The 21,726-nt window shown below is 40.2% G+C and overlaps 1 protein-coding gene across 1 annotated transcript; it reads left to right on the forward strand.

Moving 5' to 3' along the window:
- The first annotated feature begins 594 nt into the window (after nucleotides 1-594).
- On the forward strand, nucleotides 595-18,275 carry LOC119893470 (probable D-lactate dehydrogenase, mitochondrial). The gene is given in 12 exon segments (XM_038705655.1): nucleotides 595-752; nucleotides 5,928-6,040; nucleotides 6,624-6,765; nucleotides 7,852-7,993; nucleotides 8,618-8,777; nucleotides 8,874-9,073; nucleotides 11,374-11,406; nucleotides 11,409-11,501; nucleotides 13,395-13,522; nucleotides 14,191-14,281; nucleotides 15,513-15,624; nucleotides 17,625-18,275. Coding segments are annotated over 12 exon segments (1,488 nt in total). The 5' UTR covers nucleotides 595-659; the 3' UTR covers nucleotides 17,806-18,275.
- Nucleotides 18,276-21,726: the final 3,451 nt, after the last annotated feature.

Genomic DNA, 21,726 nt, shown 5'->3' on the forward strand with positions numbered 1-21,726 from the left:
ATTGTATCTGACAGCTTATCAGCACTAACAAGCATAAGATCTGTCAGTTCATCATTTAGAACCGATACTGTCCATCAAATATTAATTAGAATTTACAGGATGGAATTGAAGTGTGGGCTTATGAGAGTAGAGGGGAAATGAGCAGGCGGATATTCTTGTCAACAAACACTCAGAATTAAGCATGTAAACCTGCAAATTCCACTAAGTAAAGCTGAAGCTAAGACATTCATTACATGCGCTGTCAGTATGGCAGGAGTACGAGGATAATAATGACACTGGAAGACATCTATGAAAACATGTTGGTGCTGGAAGGATGGAGGGCTGGAAACGAAGGGAAGGAAATATAATCACTTGTCTGAGAATAGGTGATAGAGCTCTCAACCATACATTATATAATAGGTAAGCACCCAACTGGAAAATGTACACACTGTAGCAACCAGAAACAGTCCAACATGTAGGCTACTGCATCGTTGTAGAAAAGACACTATAGTGAGGATTAATCTCATAATGTCTTGTCTCACTCCAGTCCAGTTGGTGGCGGTAATGCACCTGTAAGCTGGAAGAACAAGAAGATTTTGGCCGGTTTTGACCATGGACTGAATATAACCTATGATGTTAACCAGTCCGTTCAATGACAGCAGTTCGGTGCAGGGTAAACAATGTTGCTTAGCTTGTCACTGAGCCGCCGGCTGCTGCCTCATCGCCACTGCGCCCTGCAGTGGCGCAACATTAAATCAGAAAACGTCGCCAGAGTAAGTGTTTTTATAGACAGCTAACGTTACACTTTATCGTTTCATTTAAATGTTGCATGAAAGAGGTCAGGCGTTGAGCGAACGTGAAATCCAAATGCAACAGCACCAGCTTAGAGGTTTGGTGTGTTAGGTGCAGAGACAGTATGTGCAGGTTACTTCCACATGTAGCTAGCGTTAACAAAGCCAATGACACAAAAGCCTCTGTAACAACCCAGAGCATAATGATAACGTTCTAACACGGAACGTGTTAACATTATTGACAAGACAAGGTTACATTTCTTATCTGTTGTTGCATATACCTTTAATTAACTTACATTAAGCTACCGGCTACATTATTAGTTTATAAACTAACGTAAATGAGCTGAGATCAGGGGCGTAGGAGCGACTTTGAAGCTGGGGGGGACGCTGAAATGCTAGAAATTGCCCCCGATGTTTTTATTTTTTATTTAAATAAAGCATTTACATGCTCTTTCTAATGACTCTTGAAAACAGAATGTACTAATTAGTGCGGTTTAAATATAGTTTTTGCAGTGAAAGAAGATGGAGAATAGACGGGAGGGGATAAAGACTCGGGTGCAGTCAGAGAGACAGAGTATAATACAGTATAGGCTAACTAGAACAAAACTGACAAAATACCATTAAAACCATGGAACAGCAGCCAATACAATGTGATTATTCCTAAAGCATCTGTGAACGTAATCTTTTCAATGTAACACCAGAGCATCTCTTTGATGAAGCATGGTAAACCTACATACAGAGGAATCTTTGCATCATATGTAAAGCCCAACAGGACTGTTTTAGCCACCCATATTTTCTCTCTCTCTCTAGTGTAGACAGTAAGCAAGCAGTAAGTCTTAGCTGAACTTGTTGTGGGGTCTTGGGTTAATGTTAAAGGTAGGCAACCTTATATGGTAAATTGTGTGTAATTTATTAGTTCCTGTTCATGGCAAGAAGAACATATTTATTTAGCCCTGGCTATAAGTATAAACCTAAAGCTAAAACAGATAGGCTATTAGTTTTTTATCCAAACATGATCTTGAACATGACCACTTCATCAATCTGTCATCAGTGTATGAACAGAGAGTTATCTCTGCACATCGTGGATTTATCCTCAGCACAGAATAAAATCTAGGTCCGTGTTTAGGTAGAACACTGTGTACAGTTGCACTAAAAACACTTACTGTGAGCTACATTGAACTGTTAAAACTGATCAATGAACAGTAATCTTACATATTGTAGTTTCACCGATTGGAGCATTCATATCGTAGTTATCACGCTGGAGATAATGTGACTATTTCTGAGGGAGGATGACTGTGGTGCAGCTGAAACAAATAGGCCTAAATGTAGTTTAAAAGTGAGTTTTTCATTATTAGCAGCTGACATACGAAATGAGCAAGATTTGATTAATGTAAAATAGATGTCTTAAACTTTACCTTCATTTTGAACCCATAGACACATTTTCCACTGCAAAAAAAAGAATAGGCTGTGATTTATAATCACAGATCCATGAGTAAACTATATCTTACATTTGATCTATACTTCACAATCTTTATTCACAATCATAGCCGATTGCCACCGGCATTTAGTCCCGTCAGGTTACAGCTTATTAGCCTTCCTATTTAAATTGAATGTAATGGGCTGTAGGAGAATTCCAGCAATTTCATTCATTAAGGAAATTCCAGTCTAGTTGATGATGAATGAGCAACGCTGTATAGTACAAATGTTAACGTATTTATCCTTCCCCCACTCCTCATCATGGTCTGTGTTGGCACGCGTTCATATTTCTAGCGCCACCCGATTGAAATGGAGGCTCTGCCTTTATTTACCTGTTGGCATGGTGAATTGTAGTGTCGGATCCCCATTGATGATGGCCTTTTTTCATCCCCACCATCAGGCTCAACATACTCAGAGTTGATTGAACTAATTCTGATCAGCTGTTCTGGAACCAGAACCATCTCAGGCTCAATCAACTTTTTTTAAGCCTGCTTTCTGAAACAGGGCCCTGAAGGTTCCTTCAGTCTATAGTACATAGTCTATAATTGACCTTGTTCATCCCATCCAGGTCACCCTCATCTCCAGTCACCCTTTCTCCCTCCTCACCCCCCCTTGGAGTTCACAGAAAGAACTGCCCAAACAACTCCCCCTACCCCTTCCCTCACCCTACTCTCCCATTCTCTCTCCCCTAAACCCCCTGCAGTGTCCACTTATGGTGCATTCCATTTGACATGGGAAGTCGGAATTTCAAAGTTCAAAATTTCAAAGGGAAGTCAGAGAACTGCACTGCCCCGACTTTGTAAGCCTAGATGACTGTCGGGGTATCAACAGTTAATGAAAGCTGTAGTTTATACTGTTTATTAGCACTTCGGTGTACTTGTGACTCATAGAAATGATCGTACACAAAGTGCTGTCCAGCTGCTGTCTGTGGACGTGTTGCTACAGTGTTTAGTGTGAGTAAATACCACACAATGCGTTTTTTTATCAACCGGCAAATCAATAGCTAATCTGGCTATTTGTTAACAATAGCTGGCTGAGCGAGGTTTTCTGACTTGTTAACTGGAACGCCATCAACTCGGGTGTGACGTTATTCCCAGTTCCGACCTCCAACTTCCAAGGTAAATGGAACGCAGCATTAGACCATTGGCTTTAATTCCTCAGCCAGTTGTGACACAATTGTCCCTCCGCCCAACAACAGTGTCATAATCTTCCTCTGTCTCCACAGTCTGATAAAAGCACAGCACGTCCAGTTATTTGTGTACAAAATACACCAAGCTGTAAGTGATTGCTGGGTCCAGGCTACATGGCACTCATGACTCTATAGGACAAGCCAGGGCCCAGTGTGCCAGTAGCCTTCTCAGTTCCTGTCTTGATAGGTAATAGAAAAAGTATGGTGAATGTGTTAAGAATCAGGAAGCAGCCAATAGATTCTGCAAATTTAGCATCAATTTCTTGAATTTTGCAGCCTGTCTCAAAAATCATTTTAATCAATGATTTTATCATCAAGCACAATCTTAATTTCATGTTTCAAAACACTTTGTTAGACCAAGATAACAGGGCAGCTGTTCTTATAGCGTCTACCCCTCCTAACTTCAGTCCTAACTTTAACATTTAACAACTCCCAGGACAGAGGGACTAAAGAACTGTGTTGTGTTCTTGATAATTATGGGCTGAGTCAGCATGTAACAGGTCCCACACACACAATAAGGGGCACACTCTGGACTTTATCATCTCCAAGGGTGTGAACGTTTCCATGGATTGTGGTGATCATTCTTGCGTTTTCTTTTGAGAGCGCTATCTCAGTGCACACAAATGTGTACAGGCGTATTTCACAAAACAGTATATCACTGAAAAGACCAGTGGGATATTTATTCAGGCTTTCTCTTCCACACCCACCCTCTCTTGGGTCTCAGTCAATGAGCCTGTATATCATTTCAATTCTAAAATGACAAATGTTATTGATGCCATTGAACTCACGAAAGGGAAGGTGGACTCTGGTAAGAAAAGATTTCCATGGAGTCACGCTGGTAAGAGTAGAAAAAAGAGAGTTGAAAAGCTGGACGCTGGTGGCGAAAAACAAATCTCCAGGTTCATTATGACATATGAGTAAAATAATACATTTTTTAGTAATTTGTTTTTTAACAGCTTAACAACTTTGTCGTGCTAAACAATTGTTTTGATGTCTTCCAGTCAGGATTTCCAACACACCACAGCACTGAGATGGCCCTTGTTAAGGTCTTCAGTGACATCCATTTAAACAGACAGTCTCAGAATTTCAGTCTCATTATTGGATCTTAGTGCTGCATTCAACACAGTCGAACATAGCACATTAGTGACTGGAAAACTGCGTGGGACTGTCTGGCACAGTACAAAAGTGGTTTGAATCCTACTTAACAGACAGAGTCTACTTTGTGTCTATAGTTAATCACACGTCTGAGCTCATAAAAATGACATATGGATTTCCCCAAGGCTCTATTCTGGGGCCTCTTCTGTTTAACATCTAAATGCTTCCACCGGCTCAGATTATGAAAAACAACAAAAATATGTTACCATAATTATGCAGATGACACACAGATGTACATAACCATATCACCAGGGAACTACGATCCCATACAAGCTCAGTAAATTAATTGAATACATTAACATTTACTCATTTGGCAGATGCTTTTATCCGAAGCGACTTACATTTAACGAATAGATGTGCCAGAATTTTCTTCAATTAAACATAATAGATAGTTTGTTAGTTGTTTTTGTTTTTTGGAGCCAAGGAAGAACAATTAAAAGTCAGTGTTCAGCTTCAGTCAGCAATGTTGAAAAACCACAAACCAAGCCAGAAATCTTGGTGTAGTCATGGACCTGACCGTCAGACATCTGCAGCTGATTCAAAACGCTGCTGCTCGAGTCCTCACTGAGACCCAAAAAGTGGGTCAAATCACTCCAGTTATGAGGCCTTTACAGTGGCTTTCTGTCAGTCAAAGAACTGATTTCAAAATACTGCTTTTGGTTTATAAAGCTAAAAGATTTAGGGCCAAAATACATTCCTGATCTTGTATTACACTATGAACCATCCGGACCTCTCAGGTCGTCTGGGACAGGTCTGCTCTCTGTCAATGTATCTGGACTCCCAGAAAACTGCAGGTCTGCTGAAACTCTTCTTTTAAATCAAGACTGAAGACTCTTTTTGCAGCTTCCTTTTATTAAATCATAGTTGAGGTTTTCATTAATATCTTACACTGCACTTTACTTTTTTACTCTGTTTTATTTTTTGTTTTCTATTTAAACCTGTTGTAGTTGGATCTAAATAGCTTTTTATATTTCCTTAATGTTGCTTTTATATTTTATGTAAAACACTTTGAATTGCCTTGTTGTTGAAATGTGCCATACAAATTAACTTGTCTTGCCTTACATAACATCTGTGTCTGATAAGCTTTTTAAAAAGCTGCATTGGCCAGGAACTGAACACCAACTTGCCGCGTGTTTCAGTGGCTCTTGATTTGTCATTGTTGGCCCAGCCAGGTGCTTTTGTTGATAAGCAGGGACACAATTAATTGACACTTTGAAGAATAGAGTTTGACACATTTTTACAAAAGCATCACTTATCAAAGTCTTTCCTCCCACTCTCTTGTGGTGACTCACTTGCCTTCACTGTGTGTAATCATTTATGTTTGTGTTTCTGCACAGAGTGCTGCTCTGGACAGCGTGCTCTCTGCATTCAGGTCTATATGTGGTGAGGACGGCGTCTCATTGGGTGAAGCTGTCAGAGAGCAGCACGGCAAAGATGAGTCTGTACACAGGTCAGTCTCTCTCACAGACACACACTGGTTTTCAGTACTATGCAAACATTCTAAAAACTTAAATTTATCCCAAGATAACACCGTAACAAGTTGTGTGACAGTAAACAAAAAGGAAATGATACCAGTGGTTGAAAGACAGAGAGCTGCAGGATGTATGCACACAGTACTTCAAATTGTCACCTCTGCACAGCTGGCCAATCACGGTGTAAAGTGGGTGTGAATGTTGAATGCTGGGTTGTCTGCTTCGGAAAGTTGCAAAAATGGTCAGACACAGCACAGTCCTGGACTGATGTCGGAAAGGTTTCGGGGGAGAGGGTTCCTGAAGCTAATTAGACCATCAGAGTGTACTGGCAGCCCATCTCTCCTCTTAGTCTGCTTGTAAAAGAGGTTGTTTGCACATAGACATCTCCCAATATGGACCTCCATGACGGCACCAGTAGTGTTGGTTGCCTGGAGATCAATGATTTCCTTGTAAATGTACAGAAATATTTCCTGCTGAATTCAGCAAGGGGTGATAACAAAGGTGCTATTTAGTGGAGAACTATGAAGACGAGTGAGTGTGAGTCGTATTGCTGCTTTCCAGATGTCGTCCCCCGGATGTGGTGCTGTTTCCTCGTTGTGTGGAGGAAGTCAGCGCCCTGGCTAAAGTCTGCCACAACCACCACCTTCCCATCATCCCCTTTGGCACTGGAACTGGCCTGGAGGGAGGGGTCGGCGCAGTGAAGGTGAGAGAAATAGGAGCAGTAATAAGACAGTTTTATGTAGGGCTGCAGCTAACGAGGATTTTAGTATTTGTAGCTTCTATAGATTATTTCAACGATTCATCGATGTGTCGTTTAAGAAGTATTTGTGCTCGGCGGCGGGCAGCAGGTGAGTTAAAAGGTGCAGCTCCCAACACCCAGTTAACTCATGACTGTGAGGTTACAACTCGCGGCGCAAAAAGGAGAACAACAAACGCACGTGTACATTTTCAACTGAGGACTTACTGAGGGCTTACTTTGGCTAGCCTTCAATTCAACAATCAATCAGGATTTCAGTTTAATGCTAAAGTTGCTGTTACTGTTACCTTGTCTGTGGTCCGCTGGCAGAACACCGGGTGCTTTCTGATCAGATGCCGTTGTGCTGTTGCCGAGGCGACATAAGTTTCGTTTTACGGTGGACAGACCGGAAACATTACAGAGTTGTTGCCATTGGAGTTCAGTGAACTCATTGTCATGTTCAAGAAACCAGATTGAGATGATTTGACATGGTGCATTATCCTGCTGGAAGTAGCAATTGAATTGCTGCCATGTGAATTGGCTGATTAGCTATTAAACAGGTGTACCTAATAAAGTGGCTGGTGAGTTTATATGCATCCAGCAGTTATCAGGCGACATTATCATTCATTTGAAGTTGTGTGTCCGACCACCTGCCAAATGTAAGTACAACATTCACTCTCTTATATATCTGGCTTTTTAGCTGCTAAATTCTCCACCATGTTTTTTTTCACCATGTGGCCTTTTCATTGAAAACGGCTGGCTGTTGCAGCTGAAAACACTATGAGCCCAGTGAAAGTGAACCAAAATAGTGAAGTTACAGCAGATAAACAGGTAAACGGATAAACAGTGAGCTGATAGCCACTTTAAGCGAAAATGTACTGACAATTCAATGACAAAGATGAATGACATTAAGTGGCAAAATTGCAATTGCTGTACAACATTGGAATTTACACTGGGAAATGTAATATATGGTGTATAAAAAGCCACTACGAGCATGAAAACTACAAAATAACAAATATTTGGGTATTCTCTCTTCCTTCTCCTTTCCCTTAGGGTGGTGTGTGCTTCAGTCTGAGGAACATGGACCAGGTTCTGGATCTCCACCAGGAGGACTTTGACGTGACGGTGGAGCCTGGTGTGACTCGGAAGGCCCTCAACTCCTACCTGCGAGACACCGGCTTATGGTTTCCTGTTGGTCAGTTTCTTAGTTTTCACTGTATTTTCCAGTAGCTCAATCTCACAGTTTTTCTACCCATGTCGGACTAGCTGCTTGGCGAGCATTATGATGCGCATTTTGCTGTTGTCACAGAGAACAAAAGGAAAGGGCTGAACTACAAACGAGCTGTTTTCAGGCAGTTCAGAGCAGAGTTTTCTGTGGGAGATGGGAACTCCCTTTGGGATGGACTTTGGGCTTTTTCACTTTTCACAAACCTATTACATGCACAAAATAGGTATATAACTCAATAAAGGAGTGGGAAAAAGTCAAAAAGCATAGTATGACCTCTTTAAAATGTTTTTTTTAACCCTTTTTAGCTGACATTAAAGTAGTTTAACTTAATACATCCAGCAGGTGGGGATGTTGTATAAGGTATCTTAACCTCCAAAGTGATTTTTCAAGTTTATATAAAAAACCTAAGTGAAAATTAAACAATAAAAAAAACAACTAAAAACTGAATTTTAGGTCAAGCACTGGCTGCAAGATCACACAAATGTGGGTGTGACAGAATTATAGTAGATTGACATGTTCTGTCTGTGTATCACTTTTAAAAATAACTTTTAAATAATAATAAATGCTAATGATGTGCTTTAATCGTCTCAGATCCTGGGGCCGATGCTTCTGTGTGTGGTATGGCTGCCACCAGTGCGTCTGGCACCAATGCAGTGCGTTATGGAACTATGAGAGAAAACACCTTAAACCTGGAGGTGGTGCTGGCTGATGGGACCATCATACACACGGCGGGGAAGGGCCGACGTCCCAGGTACACAATATCTGTTTGCACCCTCAAATATGCCGTATTGCCCTCTGGCGGCTTAAATGCTATTGCCTTTCTTTTCTATCTTTTATCAATCTTTAGGAAAACCTCAGCAGGCTATAACCTGACAAACCTGTTTGTGGGGTCAGAGGGCACCCTGGGGATCATCACTAAGACTACATTGCGCCTATACGGCATCCCAGAGGCCGTGGTGTCAGCCGTTTGCTCTTTTCCGTCGGTCCAGGCTGCTGTAGACAGCACAGTGCAGGTTCTGCAATCAGGAGTACCCATCGCTCGCATTGGTGACTAGAATATACATAACATACATACAATAGATAACTGCACTTTTTCCATACAACAGTCAACATATTTCAATATATTTTATTGAACACGGTGTTAGCTGTCAGTTGCTAACCTTGGTGACAAATAATACTGCACCACTTGGAGCTGCTTCACAATAAAATACTTTGAGAGGTTTGCATATGTTAACATTTAATGTGAAGCAGCAGCGGAAAAACACGACAAATACAGCTTCAACTGTGCAAGTATCTACACTTGCTGGATCATACTTGAGACCATCCCATGGCTCACGCAAATACATGCCAATCAAACTGAGATACTTTAGCGGTTATATTTGACTTCAACACAAAAAACAAATGCACATTCAGCCTTGTTATATTTCTGACCTTTTAGTCCCATACACACCAGCACGCACCTTGAGATCCTCGGGCAGAGGTCTGTTGTCTGTTCCAGAGTCTCGACTGAAAACTAAAGGGGACAGAGCGTTTTCTGTCAGGGCCCCGAGGCTCTGGAACAGCCTGCCCCAGGAAATCAGGTCGGCTGAGTCGGTGAACTCTTTTAAGTCCCTTCTTAAAACATACTTTTATAGGAGAGCTTTTCCCGATCTTATTTGAGTTATATTTATTGTATTTTACTAATTTTATATTAAATATTCATGCTCTTATCTTTTTTGTATTATTCTTTACACTTGTTAAAGCACTTTGTAACTTGTTTTTGAAAAGTGCTCTACAAATAAGGATTATTATTATTATTATTATAATATTCACATAAAAAAGTGGATGGAAACTTGCCTTAATTTGCATTTATTACTACTTTATTTAGGAGATTTGGATGGAAACCTAGTGTCACATAAGTAAACTGTGTGTTGGCATTTTTCAAATGTTTGTATAAATTGCCTACAGACCCTGTGACTGGTAAAGGACAGGAACATAGAAGCTGGGCATAACTTAGTCACTTTTTTCTTTCTGTAGTCGCCTGCATTAGCACACATGTTGAGCCAATCAGTTAACAGCGATGACACAACTTGGCTGAGGGTGAAAGGCATCATGGACTAGCCCTTCCATACAGTAAAATGATGCTGGTTATCCCCCGCTGGATGAGTGCAGTGAGATAAAATGGATCACAGCACAGCACATCAGGGCATGGCTAAAGCATGCTACAATGGTCTAGTAGGAATGGGGCTTCAGTAGTCAATCATTACACACCCCCAACCCCAGGCCCCATCTGGTTCCAGTCTGAACAAGGCTCAAGAAGTCTGTTGCAATTAATTTACTGTGACTGACGTCTTGTGTCAAAACCAACGTTTTTTAAAACCTAGAAGGAATTTTTTATCACACCGTGTAAATATGTGATCGGTCAATGATGAGATGTGATTTGATGGCTTCCTCCTTAAGCATATTTAAGATGGACACATGTGAAAAATAGCTCTTGTTGTTACTTACAGTACTTCGAAAGTCCACAATCTATGACTGTTCTAAACAGGTGCATCACCTCAAGCACAGCAAGACCAGATTTAAGAGACACCAATCTGCTCGACACATAAAGGGATGGTGCAGTGAAATAAAAACTCATTAGGATTAACTTGGATTTGATAGATCCATATTTTGACTGTGCTAAAGACAGCGCTGTTTGCCACAAAGAGATTGAGAGAGAATCTTTTGCAGCTGATTTGGACAAAGTTTCCTGTTTCTGAGATGTACAAAGAGAATTTTAACAATGAAATCAAACTTTTGAGCGTCTAACATGCTCAAAGAGGAAGACATCTCTTCAGATCATGTCTTTGATAATCTGCCTCTTTCTTCACAGTATGTGGTCAAGACTGAAGATGAAATTAAATATGGATGAATTGTAGGGGTATCTCCAGGCCATTCTGACTAGTTTGGCCCACATATAAGCACTGTACTGGAGGGGATCTAAATGTGTGTGAAGTGTTAGCCATGTTAATGTAATCACCCCGCCTAGACGTGGACATCATAAGTCTTAATGAAATATAAAAGAGCCAGGAGATATAGGAAAAATGGGGTTTGGGAAAACTTAGCTTAGAGACAAAACAAGGAATCAATGGAACTTTATTGACCTCTTAGTAAACATTGGTACCTGCAGTGGAAGGATAAAAGAATACAAGAGTGAGAATTGGATCAAAAAATTAGTTCAGTTACTGGCAGTTGGAAAGTACATATTTGACCCTTAAGTAAAAGTTGACAGAAGTCAGAAGAATGGCCTGTTTGGATACATCACACTGACATTTTGTCTTTCTTCTCTGTGTTTGTTTTCTGACTCTGTGGAAATATGTGTTATCCAGAGTTTCTGGATGATGTGATGATTGATGCGTGCAACAGTTCAGCTCTCTGTCCTACCCCATGACCCCGACTCTGTTCCTGGAGTTCCACGGCTCTGAACGAAGCCTCGAGGAACAGGTCAACACAACCGGTGTGTGAGTGTAAAAAAATCAGCTTAAGTCCCATAGGGTACCATTGCTGTTGGATAAGAACCTAATATACTGTGCATATATAAAGTTAACATTTCAAATTATTATCAATGGTAATATATTTTTACGTGAAAATCTGTTTTGTTTACAGAAATATTTTATCACAGAATTATGTGTCATCTTGTCGATGAAATGAAGTATAAATTGAATGCCTGGATTTAAACGTTGCACGTTTGTCAGCAGCAAAGCCAAATAATGTATTGCATTTCATACTTTCAGCCACACATGAGACAGGGTATGGTAGAGAGATATTTTTGGTTTTAGCCATGCTAGCCGCGTAGGTGTAGGGATAGCAGTGGTGATCTCTTCATTGCAAAGTGAAATCTCTAAACTACTGGATGGAAATTTGGTGGTAGATATTTGTGGTTCCCCAGATTAGGATGAATTGTAATGACCCTGGTAATTCCCTGACTTTATATGTAGTGCCACCATGGATGTATTAATAGGAGACCTGGATACAGGACTCTAAAACTGTCAACAGTTACAGACATGTCTTTTATAATGGCGGTCTATGGGAAAAATGCTTTTTGGGCTGCAGGTGATTTTAAAGTTGAAGTACTGTGGTCGGCCAGTTGGGCAAACTGGGAGCAGGACTAGCTCACTGCACTGTATCCAGCTCTCTTAATACATCCATGAATGTCACCATTAGGTCAAAAGTGGCCGTTTTAACAGTAGACGTCTGACAAAGTACAGGTGAAACCAATAATCTTAACAATGGCTCTGGCCTAGTGTCTTTCTTCGGGACACTTCGACATGCCGCTAAAACTCAACTAACTTAAACTCCCGCCAACCTCTGCTCTAATTTTACATTAAAGTTGAAGTACCATACTGTTAGCACAATAAGACATGGAAAACATTTGCATGTTATCATACTAACACGATGACCAATATATTAACGTTAACATACTAAATGTGGAGGATGTTATGCTAACAATGAGAATGATAACATGCAAATCATAGCATGCCAACATGCTGACATTTCACATACATTAAATGTCAGCATGTTAATTGTTGGTGCAAGCACATTAGCATGGAAGGACACACTTGCATGTTAGCATGCTAACTGCCTGCAAGCATGCTAATATTCCAAATGCTGTATAATCAGCATTACAACCGAACAGGGCTGCTAGCATAGCTGAAACACTGCCTAAAAATGTTAGCCATGGGTTTCTGAAGAGCCACTAACGCTCAATGTGGGTGGCTTCAGCTGTTGCCATCTTGGCAGTCCCTGACTCTGGCTAATCCAAAAATGGGTAAAGAGGTGGAGCTGGGGCAGTCTGAATAAAGCCTGGTTGCTGAACCACCTAGAGGCTGGCTACCTATGACGACACCCCCCGTCACTCATACCGGCCCACCTTGAATTATGCATTTAACTTTAAGCCTTAATATAATGTAAATGGGTGAGTTATTTAAAATTCACCCCTTCTAAAGTTGTCATGAATGGGAAAATTAGCTATAGCGACCAAAAACGTTTTTTGCACCAGGCTGTTAACATGTTTATTGTTGCTGTAAAGTTGGGCATTTTAACTCTGGGGTCAATGGGAATTTCATGTTGGCTTCATTTTTCATCCCCGGAGGTTGCCGCTTCATAACAGTATTTGATAAAATGCTGTTATTCAACAAAAGCTCTGTATTATAGCTGCACAGTTGACTGCTAACATACTCTAGCTTATCTTACTAGCCTACCAAAAACCTAAAACAGATACACTAAAAGGTAGAAGGAGCCGCAACATTCAGGTTGTCAACTGGTCAATCAACATTATTACCACAGGCAGTGTAGGCATGGCAGTTCTAAAGGGTCAGAACTAAAATAGTCTTGGTGTGTGTTTCTACAGAGGACATCACTCAGAGTAATGGTGGTTCAGATTTTCAGTGGGCTAGAGATCCAGAAACACGGAGCCGGCTGTGGAAAGCTCGTCATGATGCCTGGTACGCTGCTCTGGCTCTCAGACCTGGCTGCAAGGTAAAGAAAGTCATCCGCTACTTGTAACGAGCTGGTTTTAACATAGTAGTCTTAAAGTTACTGCTGACTCCTCATAATATTTTGAAACTGAAAACAACAAGCAATATTAAAAGACCTCTGCTCTGTCCTGTGCTTGATGTGAGAAAACACTACTATTAGAAGTGTACAGAGACAGGCAAAGTAAAATAGTACATTTCACCACCAAACAGCTCCTTTAATTCCCTGAACACCACAGATTGATGGGAGGTAAAGGTATAAGAGGATCAATGGGTCAGGTAGATGTAATATTGTTCATTATAACTATTCCAAAGGGATAAAACAACATTCAGCTTGCAGTATCATGTTATTATCACTTACCACAATATTACTCTCCTCTGTGACTGCTGTGCGGAAAACTCAATAGCATTTGAGCTCAAGGTAAAGGGATACAGGATGCTGCTTAAATGTGTTGCCTTTTAATGAGAACAACAGAGTAGTGAATTACTCCACTGGTTGAAGGGCTTTGTCTGATAGCTCTGTGCTACACTAACTCCATCACCAGTCTGAGGCAGTTTAATGTTGCACCTTATTAACGTTTTAAATCCTAGTGATTGCAAAGTACAACCACTTGATGCAATTCCAGTACTGTGACCTTATCTTCTGTGCGCGTGTGTGTGTGTGTCCCACAGGCCTACGCTACGGATGTGTGTGTCCCTTTGTCTCGACTGCCTCAGATCATAGTGGAGACAAAGGAGGACCTGATTGAGAACAGACTTACAGGTGAGCAAACTGCTGAGAACAATATTATTGGTGTTACATGACTCTGGGTTAATAATGTTCATAACGCTTGTAATGATTCAGTGTGACTATTACTACTAGGTGCATTATAGTATCCTGTATCATGCAATGTGTATTATTACAGTCAGAGTATTTACACTAAGTGCAAAAAAAGTAGATGGACTGGCAGGATATGTCTTAGGGATACATTACAGTCGTAGTTATTAGTCACAAGATTGCTACTAATGATTAAAATTGATTCTTAAATGATTTGATGCATTCGTTATGTGTATGCGCTAGTGATGTATTACTTTTTTTTCACAAATAAGTAGTATATTTAAAAATGCAGTTTTAGCATTATGGACTATGTTTGTGTATACCATTTAACGTGGGCTTGCATATGGATGTGGCCAGCATGTAATTCGATTTTGAGTGTGTAGTGGCCACATCGACAACATCCGATAGTCATTCTTGTTAAGGCGAACTATCGTAAGAAATTATATCATAAATCGCAACTTCATCAGATTTGTCCACCAATTAAAAACATAAAGCTTCATGTTGAACTGGTTGTAGTGTGGCATGCGAGTTTAGCAGTTTTACAAAGCCTTTAACGAATACAAAATAAATAGATTCAGCATATTTAAATTTATTTCTTTAATAATGAATACCTCTGTTATGATTACCCATTCACCAAGTAAATAAGATATGGCAGAACTAAAACTGCTCTGTGGCTACATGTGACAATTATGGCATAATAGTAAAGGCTTGCATGCAGTAGCAGAAGCAGCGAAAGAGTTGTTAAGTCAGCAGACTGACTCAGTAATGGCAGTTACACAGTAATCTGGTCGGGGCTAGATGGTAGTCCTAGATTTGCGAAACTCTTGCGAGATTTGTGGACTTTGATTCTGCACGTGGGTGAAGTTTGCCTTCAGGGCTTTCTGTCTGTGTCCCGTGTGGAAGCGAAAGTCAGCGTTGCCATCTGGACACGACCCAGTAATTAACATTAGCCACTTAAAGCTGCTGGCCACACCGAGTAAGGCTGGAGCAGCAAACCCTGTTTTATTGCAGATGAAATTAACTTCTCATTTTTAAAAGGAAATTGTTTTATTTCTTCCTGTACTAACACGCTGTACAAAGATCATGTGAGAAGGGCTTAGAATGACAAAGTCAAATAAAAATGATGTTGTATGTTCTCTGGAATAATTAGTGTGAATGCTGTCCTCTGCACCTTCAGGTCCCATAGCAGGTCATGTGGGTGATGGAAACTTCCACTGTCTGATGGTGGTGGACCCCAATGACCCAGAAGAGCTGCACAGGGTCCACCTGTTCACTGAGAGACTGGCCAGGTAATGCTCCTTTGAACCTCTACACTCTTGTCCTCTGACAATTCTCACTTTCTCACAAATCCTCCACATTGTTCTCAGTGAGCATACCTTATGAACTAATTCTTAACACCGTGAACCACTGTTATTCAATTGGGAGACACTTTGTGAGTATCATCACTCTTACTTGACACTAGGGTTTGTAAAACCGCGACCCCCGGCAAAAAAAATGTAATTTTTCACATAATATCACCATGTGAAAGCAGGTTTTAATCACCACGAACATTATTATAATAAATTTTAAATATGCTTGTCACCTTCCTCGGAATTCTCTTCTCCCCACACTCAGACACACAAGAAGCCTACACCTCAGTTAAACACCCATTTACTGTACAGGCCTTGTAGTAAACACTGAATAAGTATTTGACCTCGGTAGCCGTCATGTACTAGATTCAACGTTGACCTGAATTTCAGATTATAACAACACTAATCTCTTTTTTTTTTTTTTAAAGAGTTGTTAAAGGATGTGTCCTGCAAGTAAATGTTCTGCCCTGAAGCCAGTCAGGTTGAAAAGCCTCACTGCTCCCGTTTAACAACTTTTTCCTTGTTATCTACTGTGTCATTCACTCTTCAACTCTTTCTCTTCTCCCTAATCCTCCCCACACTTTGCCTAATCCTTTTCACTCTGCTCACCTACTTTCAGACAAACTCACATCACCTTTGGTATCGCACTCTCACCCATCTCTCTTAGCTGATATTGATTTCAGAAGACTTAACTTTAAGTATTGGGTTTTTAAAAGGTTTGTTGGACGGTGTGTTGTCTGTCCATAAATGGAGAATTATGCTAAATGCCTACACAATCTTTTCCAAATCTGTTTTGAAAGCCTGTAAAAACTACTGGCTGTACCAGGGTCAGTCCTAGATCCCAAATTGTAAGGCACAGAGGAGTACATGAAGAAAGCCAGAGATATACAGAGTAATAGTGGGAACATAAAGGCTTCTACAGAATTGGTTATGTTTAAGTATTAGGTTAGCAATAGTTAAGTGTAGGGATAAAGTGTGAGATTGTTATGGTTACCAAGTTATTGATATTTAAAGGTGGGCAGTAAGTGATTCTAGTCCAATCTACCGGGGTTTTTTGTCAAATTCAGCAAATATCTCACAATACCTCACGGACTGCTAGCTGTCCATTCTGTGTGTGCTGGTGCTGTGAAGAAGAATCTAGTGTTTGTACACAGCCAGGGCTCTGTAAATGCGAAACAAAGTGATGCGTATCCCGCCACACAACACTATTCCAGCCAGGTGACCTGTGTGTCAGGTAACGTTAAAAGAGTTGCCCACGGACATACAGCTTACTCTAGAGTTTGCCAAGACAGCTGTAGCAGCAGGAGAGTTGTTAAGTATCGCTGTCTGGAGCTGCTGTGCTGCTCTGGGACCGTCTTGTCTTCTCTGCATGTTAGCTTCACAGCAGCAGCTGTAGCGACAGTAGGGCTGTGCAATATGGCAAAAAATCTATATCCCGATATAGGTCATTTCATATCACAATAACGATACATATCCCGATCTAGAACATTTTTTTGTAAATTCCAACTGTAACTCGGGATATTTCTCTGCATTATAAAGGTGGGGTAAATCCAACACCATGACAAATACCATGATAGAGTGAACAACAACACAGCAAGTAATGTAACTAATGTTAGGCATGTTGTGGATTAGCAAACTGACGCTACTTGCTGCTGCAAAGCTAACATGAGAGAAGGAGACGCTCCCACAGCAGCTCAAGACAGCAACACTTACAGCTCTCCTGCTAGCCTACTACAGCTAGCATCACAACAACAGCATGTCTTGGCAAACTCTGGAGTAAGCTGTATGTCCGTTACCTCCCTGACACACACATCATGGCTAGTATTTACAGTAAATATTTCAGTAACATAACTTAAAGTTTAATACAGGCTACTCTCGTACAGTACTGTATAAACACTACATTGTTTCCGGTAAATGAATGTTCTTTGTTTTCCCTCTAGGCGAGCCCTGACCATGGATGGTACATGTACAGGGGAGCACGGAGTGGGCTTAGGGAAGAGAGTGCTGCTGTGTGAGGAGATGGGACCCATGGCTATCCAGGTCATGCAAGGTCTCAAGGACGCCCTCGACCCGAAGGGCCTGATGAATCCTGAGAAAATTCTGCAGCCTAGAGAACTATAAACAGTATTTTAGTCTGAGGGAAAGTCACTAAACACAGAGAACCTCATCATGATCTGCTCACTGTTTGATCAGGGGCATTTTTAGAGACTGTTGTATGAAAGATAACGGGCAGGGATCACTCATAAGTGAAAACAAATCAACATGAGTATGACACTGTTTAATGTGAGACATATCGGACTATACTCAAATATGTGAAGGTTTTGTTGTGTGGTCACCAGTAATAATGCTCTCTTTTCCAGATTGGAAAAGTCTTTGATTTAGAAATTCAAGTGAATCACGAATATCATGTAATGTAGAAAAATATAAAATATGCAAACAGTGTACTTACATTAAATGAGGGTTGCTTTGCCTGACTGAACTGCTAACCACCAGAACTATAACAATGTAAATGGTCAGAAGCAGAATCTTTTGCAGATGACTGATTTTATTAACATTTTGTTTAGAAAATGTAATATTGTGATGAATCTGAATCAGTTTTTTGCCTCTTTATTTAGTGTCTGTTTGGGTTGATTATTTGATATCAAGCAATAATGCTAATGTTTGGCTGATTTGCTACTTTACATTTATATGATTGTAAATTGAATATATTTGAGGTGTGAACAGATAAAAAAACAACTGACATTTTTGTTAATTAAAAATAAAAATAATTAGTTTTTTTGCCCTTGCATATATCAGCACTGTGTTAAACAGTGACACATTATAACAGAGTATAAAACTTCCTGCATAAAATGGACAAAACAACAGCCGTCATGACAAGCTGTTATATAACTACATGACATACTGTGTATCTGACACAATCTGGAGGACAACTTGCACAATGTCAGATGTTAAATCTCTAACAGGATGCCATACAGATTGGTTTTAACCCTAGTTCTCTTAGACTAGGACTAGTTTTGGTGAATACACATTTGTTTTCTGCTGGGCGTTATGAGAGGAACGATGCCACTCTCATATCTGTCTGTAAAATTTGTAACTGGAGCAAGCTGCAGGTTATCTTACCTAGGAACGGGGAAACGGCTCTGTCCAAAGATAACAAAATCATTGGGGCTGGATATAAAGCCTTTTGCACCTCTATGCTATAGTGAGCTTTAGAGGTGCTGGGAGGCCAGGCTAGCTGTTTCCCTCTGCTTCTAGTCTTGCTAAGAAGTGTGCAAAGCTAATCTAACCCTCTCCTGGCTCAGGCTTCAAAGTTACTGGACAGATATGATGTGATGAGTGGCATCTATTTTCTCAAGAGAGTGAATTAGCGCTTTTTCCCAAAATGTCAAAATGTTTCTTTAAACCGTTTGGTAAAATGGTCCCACCTCCTTAGACAGGTTTTAATGTCTTGAACACCAAGTAGCCTAGATCAAGGAGAAGTTAATTTTCTAGTTTGTGCTTGGTGTATCAGGCTCTTCACTCCATGTACAATGGAAATTTGTAGAGCTATCTCTTTTTTTGTTTGTTTTCACATCATGATCCCATGGACATTGAAATGGACAGACAAAAGGACAAACTTGACAACTTAGAAGTCAGACTACGATGACATGGACTTGATCCTGTTGTCCTGTTACAGTGAAGAAGCAATTCTCTGCTCCACCACAGAGTGTCAGCAGTGCATCCCCTCAGTGGGGACAGACTTTGGGACAAACATGCAGTGTCTCAGTCTGTAAGATTAGAAGGTAAAATAAAATGCTCATTTCTGCCTCGGTGGGCCTGTAAATGTTGTTGTCACAGCTTTCAGCCATTAACTGCACAACTTCCTCCTCCTTGTGTGTTTATGAGTCGAAAGACTTTTTGAGTTGTGTGCATGTCTGTGAAGAGTCTCATTCATCCAGGAAGGAAGGTTAAAATCAAGGGTAAGTGGACCTCTCATCCGAGGGGCTTCTTCAGTTCTGACTGTCTGGCAGAGAATCCCAACTGTTTAGCCTCTGCGGGGTCCTTATCAAGGTGATAGAGACTGCTTTGTTCGTGCTGCTCGCTGTTGCAACGACTGTCATGGTCGGAGCCACATGAGGCCAGGTCTGAACCACCATCATTGGCATTGTCACATGACGCCAAATGTGAGTGTTTGTTTACTCACCTGGGAATGATGAAGGGACAGCATTGTAAGTGGGGGATAAGTGGGGTCTCAGCCCTCCTCCTCTGTTTAGTGATGGTCTGTCTATAAATAAATTGCCTCTTTCTACCTACCTATAGCAATTAAATTGAACGTAACATTACATTATATGACATAATACTTTATGTGTATTGGTTTCAATTAAATCAGTGGATGCCAGGTGTTTTTTTGAAGTCTGTATTTGGTGTTTTTATTGTTCCACTTCCTGCTTTCTGGTGTAATACAGCCACATTTACAGTATGAGTGTTTTAAAGGCAGTGAAGATGTGTGTGATCTGTGATTGACAGTGTCATTTTGGCAGCTGGTTGCAGTCAGGGCTGCTACAATTGAGGACACCAAGGTAATGTCCTAATTTATATTTTGTGAATTTGGAGGGTTTGACAAGAAGTGCAGTTTAGATTCTACCATTACACACATATGGATGTGGATTTAATTTGGCCTGTTCAAAATAAAAAGGATCTAATCTGGCAATGTCAGGAACAGTCTAAAACACCATTTATAGCTTAATATAAGGAGATAAAATTTACATTAAAAAAACAACTTTATCAGTAATATACATAATGAATACATAAAATGTGAAGTTTTGTGTTTTTCTTTTTAAATACGCAGAAAAATAAAATTAATCTCATAAGAGCTTCTAATTAGTAATACTTTATAAAGGGGTTATAATCTGTAACTAAGAATGCTTTAAACCTGATTTTATTAATGTTAATAAATCATTAATGCTTCACAGGTAAAGCAACTCAACTTCTGGGTTCTTCAGGTTGTGAAAATCCCTCTTGTAGTTATTATTCTTATTCTACTTGGTAACACATTAAAAATGTTTGTAATCTATTAAATAATAATTATGATTTCTCACTGTATGATAAAAAATCAGGTCGGTATTAATGAATGATGATAATTTGTTATCATTGGACCATTTTGGACCAAATCTTCCACAGATTGTTCCAGAAGTGTCCTGTTGGACAACAAACACTTGCCAGAGGAAATATTCCCAACCTGGCAACCCAAAAATTGTTCATATGAATGGCTTATAGTTTTAACCTCTCCATAAAAATGAGTAAATAATGCATTGCCCATTAATAACTTACAATTTACAAACACTTAATAAAGGATGTGATATTAGAAAATGTTACCAACATGTATAGGTTAGGTGCGATTCTGCTTCGGCGAATTTGAAGTCATAACCTCAGTATTTCTATAATCCAGGCTATGGCCCTGCCTGCACTGTGTATTTGTGAAGCCAGTTTGTTATGACTGCAAGCTGTGTGAAAGTGCACCTCGCTTTTATTAAGATGCTCATATTTGTTTTCTCCACTGTGTCATAAAACACAAGGGATTTCTTCCTTTAGGCTACTTATTACTTAAAAAGACTGTGTGTCTAGAATCTTTATAGGCCTAAATGCTTCTAATTCTTGGATTGCGTCTGTGTCATTGGCACATTTTAATGTGTGGTAAGCCTTCAGATTTACTGTACATTTAATGATAATGGCAGGAAGCACTCAAATTAAACTGCCAGACAGTTGAGTTGTCCGACAGCCCTGTAAGCTTAGGTATTTTCTCCCTGTGGTCTAATATTTATATTAGAACCATTTGAGTTGATTGTGTGCATGGTGTATGTGTGTGGCTATGTGTGTGTGTGTGTGTGTGTGTGTGAGTGAGTGTGTGTTTATCATGCCTGAGGAGCAGAGAGGGGGCCATTTATAGGCTTGCTGTCATTATAGCACCTATTGCATTAACTACAGTTTACCTTATTGGGTAGTGAGGCCAAGAAGACTGTACAAGACTGACTGTGTTATTGTGAAGAAACAAAGAGCCAGACA

Source organism: Micropterus salmoides, unplaced genomic scaffold (genome assembly GCF_014851395.1).
Source record: "Micropterus salmoides isolate LMB-PRFRI ecotype aquatic unplaced genomic scaffold, ASM1485139v1 Ms_hic_scaffold_8, whole genome shotgun sequence".
Lineage (NCBI taxonomy): Eukaryota > Metazoa > Chordata > Actinopteri > Centrarchiformes > Centrarchidae > Micropterus > Micropterus salmoides.